General features: G+C 44.1%; 1 protein-coding gene across 1 annotated transcript in view; it reads right to left on the reverse strand.

Annotated features, from left to right (window-relative positions):
- Positions 1 to 5,662, reverse strand: part of LOC124556233 — a 345,372-nt gene extending 339,710 nt beyond the window's left edge. The window contains exons 1-2 of the mRNA XM_047130222.1: positions 5,620 to 5,662; positions 4,822 to 5,028 (exon numbers count right to left, since the gene is read on the reverse strand). Of these exons, the coding sequence (XP_046986178.1) occupies positions 4,822 to 5,028; positions 5,620 to 5,662 (250 nt within the window). The remainder of the gene's footprint in view (positions 1 to 4,821; positions 5,029 to 5,619) is intronic.
- Between the last annotated feature and the right edge of the window lie 3,502 nt (positions 5,663 to 9,164).

The following is a 9,164-nucleotide window of genomic DNA, read 5'->3' on the forward strand; positions in this document are numbered from 1 at the left end:
CGAACGACCGTCGCAGGTAGCAAGAGGAGAACCGCACCGGAAATGACCGCGGAGAAGCCCTCGGACGTTGGCGCGCCAGGTACATAGTCTGCGCCCGCGAGCTCGGCTCCAGTTCACCACCGGCAATGGAGGGTGAAGCTTTGACAATGCCAGCCACTCGTGCTGGCGAAACGTCAGAAAAATCATTAGATGAACGTCGGCCGAAGAACCCGAGACAGAAGCCAACAGGCAGTTTGTCAACAAGTGGCCACGAAAGCCTCAACAATTTTGTAATAGTACGAAAACCACCCGGAAAGAAGTGATGTTCAAAACACTTGGGGGACCGATGGTTGAGTCCTATTCATCAATTGGGACACTTACCAGATCGTGTTAATAGAAGAGTGAGATAAGATCCGACAAAGAGCGGCGCGTTTTGTCACGGGGTCACGGGATCGCTTAGCCAGCGCGAGAACGTTACGGAGATGCATAGTAAACTCCATTGGCAGACTCTACAAGAGAGACGTTGTGCATCACGGAGAATTTCCTATTGAACTTCCGAAATGGTACGTTCCAGGAAGAGCTGTACAGCATATTACTTCCTTCCACATACGTCTCTCGAAATGAACACCACAAGAAAATACGAGAAATTATGGTTAATTCTGAAGTTTATTGATAATCATTTTTGCTACGCACCATTCCCGTATGGAGCATGGGAAGATCGAATCAGTCGTGGTACCTGAAGTACACTCCTCCATACAATCAGGTGGCTTGCAGAGTATAGGTGTATATGAACCGTCACAGTAGATCACAAAATAACACTGCAATGCGTGCGAGCGTGTTGCAACGCTGTCTCTAATGCCATGGACAGCTTTGGTCAGTGTGTATGGGCACATCGCTTGCGCCTGAATAACTGAAAGATGTCGCGAAAAATGCACCCTCAAGCCTCGCCGGAACTTCGGTGACGACACAGGTTGAAGCTTTATTCATGATTGACTTCGCCTATCAGTATAACTACTGTAACTAAGAGGAGCGTTTAATAAACAATGCAATACTCTCAGTCAATTTTGGTTAAAATATGCGGAAGTTGTGGACATCGTAGAAAAGTCCCCTTCGGCCCCTATGGTTTCATGAATTTCCGATAGGTGGCGGCGCTGTACGCAGGCTTCAAAATGGCGTGTGTAACGGAGGTCCGCTCCAAGCACAGCTGGTGAAGTCATGGCGACAGTCTTCTGGGACTCTGAAGGGAGTATTCTGTTTGATGTGCTCCCTCATTCTGCAACGATCAACTCTGACGTGTTATGTGCCACACTGAGAAATTGAAGAAACGACTTCAGCGTATGTGTCGCCACAAAAATGCAAACTAACTTCTTCTCCATGACAACGTAATGTCTCACACGTATCTGCGCAGCCGAGAGGATCTCTCAAAACTACAATGGACCGGACTGTTCCTCCTCATCCCCCCCACAGCGCGAATCTCACGCCTTCAGGCTTCCAGTCATGTGGCCCAGTAAAGGATGCACTCCGCGGGAAGCAATACCTGGATAAATAAAATGTTGTGTGACTAGGGGCTCCCGGCGGGTAGACCGTTCACCGGGTGCAAGTCTTTCGCCGCTTCGGCGACTTGCGCGTCGATGGGGATGAAATTATGATGATGAGAACAACACAACACACAGTCCCTGAGCGGAGAAAATCTCCGATCCAGCCGGGAATCGAACCCGGGCCCTTAGGATTAACATTCTGTCGCGCTGACCACTTTTTTTTTTGTTCGATGTAGTTAGTTGCGTTTGGTCTGGGCGGACGTCACAAGACATCCGTTCAAGTTGATCGTTGATTCTTTGACTCAGTTTTTTTATTACAGAGAGCACGCAGCCCTCTGACCGAACACGCTGAGCTACCGTGCCGGCACCACTCAGCTACCGGGGGCGGACAATACCTGGACGATAGGAAGGTTATTGATGAAGCAAGATGATAGTACCGCCGTCGACCTGTAGAGTGCTACTAAGCGGGCATACAGGTCCTACCAGTAAGTAAAGTGGCGTGGGTAAGGCCACCGTATTGACGGAGATCATGTTGAAAGGTGGGGTTTCGCAACCAAAAAAATGGAGTAACAAAATGTATTGGAACACTGAATACAACCAACCTGCTTTCAGAAAAAAATTTTGCATTATTTACTGAACGCCTCTCGTACGTCATACTCATTACGGCGACGAGAACCGAACAGTCTGTGAAATCGTAGATTTCAAAGTTAATGATGGCAACCAAGAACTATGGAAAATTAACGAAGAGCAACATGAGTGGAACGAACTCAGTGACGCGAGATGTACTCACGCACACCAGAGAAGATTGCAGTTATCACGTTAATTAAAGTCAGGGCATGATTCATCTCCCCAGTGGCCATGACTCACACCTCCCAGACTTGTTCAAAATTAGGAAACAGGCTACTGTCGCTGCCAAGCGCGTTTGTAATAGATAATAAGGAGCAGAAACCCCGTTACACGCTAAAAATGATTTGACTGAACTCACGAGCATTTCGTATCGCGGATGTTAGGAGGCATGGCTTTTCTTAAGATTTCTAAAGGCACCCACAACTATCATCCTCAGTGCACGCAACTGCATGCGGCGTCTCGGAAATATTTCTCTGACGTTTCTCGCGCGTCTTGTTAGAAGGCCTACATGAGTGTTGGTTGCACAATATTATATAGATGGAAAAATATTCCTGGCAGTTCATTTCATGGACTACCAAACATTACACGTCCTAAATATTATTAGGTGGTCCCTGGGCATCAAGGATTCCAGGAGTCGTGTTTTATCACTTTTAAGAATGGCATCTCTTTAAACGACGCTTGCTCCGAGAATTTGAAGATAAATGCTAAATTAAAGCAGTTATTACTCATAAGGCTAATTTTTTTAAAGATAAAGAATCCAAGCGATCCGCGCTGGCAGCCAATGCACTTCGCTGTGCTATGCATAACTTTGCAAACCACAACAATACGGTAATTAAAGTTGGACTTCTGCAGTTCACTTTCAGTTCATAGCTGTAAAAGTTGAAGCTCCCAGTTTGTTATTAGTGGTTAGTTAAGGTGAAAACTGAATATCTAGCCAAGGTGTTTCCTTTCATGGGCAAAGGAAAGGATTCGCAAGTCCTCACCCACATTGGTTTCATCTATATGGAAGGTATACTTCTTAACAGTGTCAATGACCTATTCTGGTGGTAAAGTTTGGAAAGAAAGTCATATGAAAAATTTAGAGCACTTCCACAGTTTACAGCAAATTTTACACGATTGGTCTAGTCACTTCATCTGCATTGCTGCTTGCTGAATTAAAGACATTACAATAGTTTTGTTTAATGTAATTCACGAAAATAAACACTTTATTTTGGTTGCTGAATGTGTGATGTTGAAAGCCTCTTCAGACAGCTAGGGCATAGAAAAATCTCATTCTCGCATTATATTGGAACTTAGCCTTGCCAGTCGCAAGTTTGATCTGTTGCTTTTCCTCCTTCAGACCCAATCACTCTCTTGTCAAATCGAACTAGGAATCGACGCGTCTGTAGGAAGAAAGTAGTTAACTCAAATGATCTGAAATACCAGTCCATAAACACAGTGATGGTACACTACCTTCGTAAACCGAAATTTGTAATGCACAAGTACTAGATATTACTGTCCTTCAGAATATTTCATCCGGTAGACTTTGCTGAAACTGTGCTAGTCCACTACACATGGTTAAAGAAAGATACATCCGCTTCGGAAACAGTTCAGTGTTGAATAATTGTGGTCTTCTCTCTATGATCCTGAAGTCACACGAACGCTTTAATGAAGTATTGTGAAGATAAAATTTTTGGACTAGGCATATGCTTCTGGTTTTTAGTCTTTTAGTGGTTGACTTTCATAGTAGGCCCATCTTTTCGCTAAATATAGAAAAAAAACTGGATTAGAATTTTGGATACTAAATGCTGTGCGCGCCTTTATAAATATCGCGCAACCAGAGCGACATCGATATAAGTGCTAACTCATCAGTCGCGATGAGAGCAAGTCGCCACTGTATTTCAAGTCGTGACGCAGACCAACAGCTGCGAACTGACAATATTACGGTAAACACGATATTTTGATATGCCAGATAAGTCACTGACGAACTCCATCCATACGGTATCCTTCTTTTGAGGTGCACTCTCACAAAAGTTTACTATAGTGTTGAACTAAAGCAAAGTGGATTATCCTATTAGAGTGCAAACATTAATCTGCTACCATAATAATAATCCTTTATTTCTGTAATAATGCTGTCTTTATTTAAACGTTGCCATTCATTTCAGAGCGTCAGTAAACAACGCTGTACCACGTGAGGATGTGTTCGCTAATCAAACTGCGGTTTCAAAAAGAAAGTTACGTCAAAAAAGTATACTTCTAGAAACCTATCGGTAACGTATTTAATTTTTATGTATAAAAACAAAGCAATATTTGTTTGGATTAACCAAACGTCAACAACTGTTTCCAAAGAGAAATAATTTAATCTAATTCAAACATTCTTAAATTAAACGAGGTGTCAGGCAAGAAGAGAACTGACAATTTATTCGCCTGTTATACTCGTAAACAAAACGATGGATCTTTAACACTAAATTAATGCTTAGTATAGGTTATGTATCGGAAACCAGGACGTGTACAGTAAACAGTTTCTAATGTATCTGTCAGGAAAAGTAATAAGGAACGTTTACACGACGGAAAATATTAAACTATAGTTTACGCTGACGGTCCTGTATTTGTAAATAAGCTGTCTTCTTTTTAGCCATGGGAAACGTATATAACGCATTTACGTTAGTATAGTTAAATGACATGACATGATAAATACCTCGAACTGTGCTTATGGGCCTTATCAGTCGAAATCCAATGTTGTCATGGTCAGCAAACTCTTCAGAAGTCGCAGAATTTGCAATATTCTTCTGATGTACGAGAAACGACGAGTGTATTTCACCTACCACTGTTCCACTTCCGTGTGACGGCAAGCGCAAGCGGCAGTTGCCTTTCGTCACACCCCATGCAAGGATTTGCCCGCCATCTGTGCAGTAACAGAGTAACTACGTAGAACCCGCCAACAGCAGGCGTCAGGAAGCGCAGTTGGCACGCTCTTCATTCCCAGATTCGTATTGCGTGCGAAATAATTGAATACTGTTCGTCTGTGTGTGTGTGTGTGTGTGTGTGTGTGTGTGTTAATAAACCTGCGGTTTGACTATAACTTCACAGTTTCAGCATTTTGTTGACAGTAGTGGGCTAGATGCTTAACATACTCTTACTCCGACAAGTCGTCTCAATAAACTTCAGTAGTCCGTACTCTTCAAACGACAGGCTGTCTATAATTTTACCTGTCTGCTTCCTGTGTATGTTATTAGCATCACCAACCATTTGTTTTAAGTTCCACAATTTTCCGCCATTTTACCATTTAAGTCACCGATTTTACTGCCTACTTTTATTATTTATTATCTTCATTTTTTTTAAACAAATTCTGTAGGCTGAAGAGCGACGTACTAAGCTGCTGCCAGCCCGCCCCCTTAGGGAGGTGTCGAAACTCAATAAAGTAAAAAAAAAAAAAAATCCAAACGACTGGAAGCGCATGAAAATAATCGTCTAGGGTCACAGATACACAACAGACTAGAGCGTAGCTGTTTGAATGGCGAAGCTAAAATTGTGAACATCTTGTTTGAATGAAAACTGATCATTAATTACGAACGAGCCTGAAGTGTGTTAACAGAAATTTTATACGACAGTACGCTTAAAACCTGCAAAAACTCTACGATTTTACTATATGGGGTAATCAGAAAACGTAGCTTTTTATTCACAATCGTAAGATGTGAAAGCTGACTATTTGACGATTGTGGCCACTTGAAACGTCAAGAATGCATATCAGTTGTTATCAAGAGAAACATTATGCGTACGGAAAACTAAATCCACACGCAAAAATATTCTTTACAACGACGAAGTATGAAGAAAACAACTGTATCAACATTGGGCTGATGCTGAAGATTATTCACCGCCCATCCAAAAGGATAGCATCGTGGCGATGATGCAGATACAATTACCTTTTACTGACACTCCTACTTCTGTACCTATAAATTGCATCAGTCACAGCAAATGATGCTTAATTGTAGCAACAGTGGGAGATGTTTATCGCGTGTCATGTAGGATTAGAAAATATGGTAATGACTGTCTAAGTTCCCCCACTGATCTGGTTCTCTCTTCACAGTTCATACGTGGGCCGAATGAAGGTGCTCAACTCTACATTTGATTGTTCTATTTCATACACTCGAGGATAGTTGCTCTACACACTTGCACAACGTAACTAGTTCAAATTGTTGTTAGTAAATATCCGAATCAGAAGCTGATAAGTTGTTTAATGTCGCACAATAATCTGTGTATTTCCATACTCACATTCAGTTCTCTATTTGCACAGCAACCAGACGTCTTAACCCGATGCTCATGGACGTCTATAAACATTTCTTGCTCTTACAATACACACGTGCCTAGTTGCATGGTTTCTAAATCACTACCAAATGATTGGCATCATATATTGGGAGCTATCGTCTTCCTTTCACAGATCATGCATACACCTCTGTGCGAACTGAAAATAGCATAACATTTTTCAGCATAATCACGAGAATATTTCGGATCTCTGTTGCATTTCTAATCGCTGCACAGAAAGATGGTTCTAGAACTTTTGTCAAATAGTTAGCACTCTTCTTCATGCGTCTCCAAATTCGAACATTTCAGTATGTCTGTGACAGTTTCATGAGCTAAGGCGTAGCGTAACGGATTACACTGCTATTCCTTCAACACTGAAGATCCCTGGTTTCCCCAAATGGACATCGATCCCACATATTCGAGCAGAATTCCAGGGCAGACAGCATCAATATTTTCTAGAGGTCTTACTCACGGACGGACTGCAGTCGGATAAAATTCGCCACGCGGAGTGGCCGCGCGGTTTGAGGCATCATGTCACGGACTGCGCGGCCCCTCCCGCCGGAGGATCGAGTCCCCTCCCTCGGGGATGGGTGTGTGTGTTCGTCTTAGCGTAAGTTAGTTTCAGTTAATTTAAGTAGTGTGCAAGTCTAGGGGCTGATGACCTAAGCAGTTTGGTCTCTTAGGAATTCACACACATTTGATTCTGGATAAAATTCTATCAAATGAAACGACGCCTCCCAATGACGTTGTACAAGAACGAGATTTTCACTCTGCAGCGGAGTGTGCTCTGATATGAAACTTCCTGGCAGATTACAACTGTGTGCCGGACCGAGACTCCAACTCGGGGCCTTTGCCTTTCGCGGGCAAGTGTTCTACCATCTTTTTTTATTTTTTTATTTATTTTTTTATTTATTTTTTTAATCTCATTTTGGTCTATTGTTCGTTGACTTTGTTCGTGGCGGGCGACCGATGACACTCGTTCAGGTTGTTCGTTGATCCGTTCACTCAGTTTTTTATTACAGAGGGTAGCTAAACCCTCTGACAGAACACGCTGAACTACCGTGGCAGCGTCATGACGAAGGACTGCTGCTGGAAGTAAAGCTGTGAGGACGGGGCGTGAGTCATGCTTGATGCAGGCACGGTAGCTCAGCGTGTTCGGTCAGAGAGCCGGTTGGCATCTGTAATAAAAAAAAAAAGCTGAGTGGAAGGATCAACAAACGAACTTGAACGGATGTCATTGTGACGTCGGCAACGACCAAACACAACGATCAACAATGAACAAAAAGAAAAAAAAAAACGGTAAAGCACTTGCCCGCGAAAGGCAAAGGTCCCGAGTTCGCGTCTCGGTCTGGCTCATGGTTTTAATGTTGCCAGCCGGCCGAAGTGGCCGTGCGGTTAAAGGCACTGCAGTCTGGAACCGCAAGACCGCTACGGTCGCAGGTTCGAATCCTGCCTCGGGCATGGATGTTTGTGATGTCCTTAGGTTAGTTAGGTTTAACTAGTTCTAAGTTCTAGGGGACTAATGACCTCAGCAGTTGAGTCCCATAGTGCTCAGAGCCATTTTAATGTTGCCAGGAAGTTTAGTATCAGCGCACACTCCGCTGCAGAGTGAAGATCTCATTCTGGAAACATTCCCCAGTCAGTGGCTAAGCCATGTCTCCGCAATATCCTTTCTTCCAGGAGTACTAGTTTCTGCAAGGTTCGCAGGAGAGCTTCTGTGAAGTTTGGAAAGTAGGAGACGGGGTACTGCGGAAGTTAAGCTGTGATGACGGGGCGTGAGTCGTGCTTTGGTACCTCAGGCCGGCACGGTAGCTCAGCGTGTTCGGTCAGAGGGTTAGCTGCCCTCTGTAATAAAAAAAACAGAGTTAATGGATCAACAACGAACTTAAATGGATGTCTTACGACGTCCGCCCCGAGCAGATGCAACGAACCAAATGAGATTTTTAAAAAAAGAGAGAGAGATGGTAGAGCACTTGCCCACAAAAGGCAAAGGTTCCGAGTTCGAGTCTTGGTCCGGCACACAATTTGTATCTGCCAGGAAGTTTCGACGTTGTACAAGAATAAACCAATGTGGTCATTCCACTCCACACCCCTATGCGTTTTTATTCATTTATGTTTGCATGAGATGACCAAATTTGTGTTTAGTGAAGCACATAATTCACATTTCGATGCGGCACCAGATGGCTAGGTACGGGTCACGCAATTCTTGTAAATTACGGACAGTTGTTTGCGGGCGCAGAGCTGGCTCCTGGTGGCGTCCTAGATGTTCCATCGGGTTCAGATCAAGCGAATTTGGTGCCCAATACATCAACGTGAGTTCGCTATCATGCTCCTCAAACTTCGGTTCTAACCTTGCAACGCAGGCAGTTATCGTGGTGGAAGATACCATCGCAGCCAGAGTGGTCGTGGCAAGTTCCTATGGGACCAAACTGCGGAGGTCATCGGCCCCTAGGCTTACACACTACTTAATCTAACTTACGCTAAGGACAACACACACATCCATGCCCGAGGGAGGATTCGAACCGAGGAGCCGCCCGAACCGTGGCAAGGCGCCCAAGACCGCACTGCTACCCCGCGCGACAGCACCCAGGAATGAAGGGTACAGGTGGTCGACAATAATGTTCGCGCAGTCCACAGCTGTCACGGTGTCGTCAGTTACCACTGCAAGACCCAGGATGCCTAGGTGAACGTCCTCCAAAGCATAACACTACCCCATCGGCCTGCATCCGTAGCGAGGTG

Source organism: Schistocerca americana, chromosome X (genome assembly GCF_021461395.2).
Source record: "Schistocerca americana isolate TAMUIC-IGC-003095 chromosome X, iqSchAmer2.1, whole genome shotgun sequence".
NCBI classification, from domain to species: domain Eukaryota; kingdom Metazoa; phylum Arthropoda; class Insecta; order Orthoptera; family Acrididae; genus Schistocerca; species Schistocerca americana.